The sequence below is a fragment of the Pygoscelis adeliae genome, unplaced genomic scaffold, assembly GCF_000699105.1.
Source record: "Pygoscelis adeliae isolate BGI_AS28 unplaced genomic scaffold, ASM69910v1 Scaffold75, whole genome shotgun sequence".
Taxonomy (NCBI): domain Eukaryota; kingdom Metazoa; phylum Chordata; class Aves; order Sphenisciformes; family Spheniscidae; genus Pygoscelis; species Pygoscelis adeliae.
In genome coordinates this window covers 4,729,582-4,731,194 of record NW_008824772.1, presented here as the reverse complement: position 1 = coordinate 4,731,194, position 1,613 = coordinate 4,729,582, and the positions used below count along the sequence as shown (strand labels likewise).

The following is a 1,613-nucleotide window of genomic DNA, read 5'->3' as shown; positions in this document are numbered from 1 at the left end:
AAATCTGTCTGACTGCCACCAGGACATAGGAAGCGTGTGCCTGTCAAAGAAATCAAGTTTACTTTTTCTGACTTGTTAACAGAGGCAGGGTATAAATAGAGCTAACTCTGCTCAGACTATTAGCATTTCTCTTAAAATAAGGGGGTAACTTCCTAGGACCTTTAATCCAATGAGGTCCAGACCAAACTGCACTATCAACAGAGGCAGCGAAGGAGCTTGCTGAAGTTTTTACAGAAGTCAGGTGCATTTGGGTTCCTCGAAAATTTAAGGCTTACCAAAAAAGAATCAACCCCAAGCAAACGAGAACTACCTCCGGCTCGGTCACTGCCATTGCCCTGGAGAAGTTCTGAGATGTTGTTGGTGCTGTTCACTCGGTGGATGTGGATCTTGCTGGGGAAGAGCAGTGTCCTCTTGCTTCTGGAGGTCTCTCTGAAAGGGAGAGCTCTACCTCCAATCCGGTATTCCCACGCTGGGATATGCCCCAATGACATGAACCCCAACCTGTGGGTAGACGCGCAGAGCACTTGCAAGAGAGAGTGTGAAGCTGATCTGGTGAGTGATGCACATTTTTATCTCTCTGTGTCGTGGGCGATGGGGTTTGTCAGCGGGTTTGTTTGCACCGCAGTCTGTTTCTGTTCCAGATAGAAAGGCGCCAGCACCGTGCAGGACTTGATGCAGACAGTGCACGCATTTAATTGACCCGTGACCTATATAAAATAGAAGAGGTTTGATGACTTATCAGTGAAGTGGGGAGGTGTGTGGCAACTGTCACTTATGCTGATGTGGGTACAGCACTCGCTCTGTTTGATCATTTTCCTTGCTTTCTTGTCAAAAGAAACGTCTGAATTTGATATTCCAGAACTCAGCATGCCTTGGGGTCAATCCATAGTATTTTAGCAGTGTCATCATGCTCTTTGTTGTTGGTGGCCATCATCAATGCTTTATATTCCTGGGAGGAATTCTGTATTAAATGGTTCGATTTAACATGTAAATTGTCAGCCTTTGCTGCACTTGAAACACAAAGCGTGCTTGGAGTGCAAAACAGGGGCATGGTTAAAATGACCAGGCAGATGTTTTCTGTGATGCTCCCAGCTCAAAATGTGCTTAGCTTACACCCCTAAAATTCATTTTTCAACCTGTCAGCACTGGCATCTGAAAATACCTGCTTGTCCTGCCTCTTACATCATGTCCAACGGCAAAGCTCCTGCAGCCCAAACCAGGCTGACAGCAACATGTACCATGCTGAAAAAAGTCATTGGGTTTATGTTCTGTAGCCAGGTTGTTTCTGCAAGGCTAAAAAGAGCGTGTGTGTGGAGGGGAATAGAGAAAAAGGCTGGCCATCAAGTAAACAAGGAGATTTGCTCAGATGGATCCCATGTGTTATGAATGAAGGTGCTGTTTTTACTTTTGCCGTTCCCAAATAAGCCCCCTTTATTTCAACTACCAGGTGCAGCAATGAATATTAAAAAACTTGCAAAAACCCAGCAGCAGCAGCAGCAGAGGACGTTGTTTTAATAATTTACTGGTCAAAAACTGAAAGCCAGAAGCCACTGGCTAAAAATATTTGCTTTGCCTTGTGGCAGGACAGAGTCCTGGGACCTTGCATGGAGTGA

The 1,613-nt window shown here is 45.4% G+C and overlaps 1 protein-coding gene across 1 annotated transcript in view; it reads left to right on the top strand.

Moving 5' to 3' along the window:
- The first annotated feature begins 351 nt into the window (after positions 1 to 351).
- The window catches only part of WFIKKN2 (WAP, follistatin/kazal, immunoglobulin, kunitz and netrin domain containing 2), a 4,425-nt gene continuing 3,163 nt past the window's right edge, over positions 352 to 1,613 (top strand). Inside the window, exon 1 of the mRNA XM_009323734.1 lies at positions 352 to 552. Coding sequence (XP_009322009.1) covers positions 352 to 552 — 201 coding nt within the window. The remainder of the gene's footprint in view (positions 553 to 1,613) is intronic.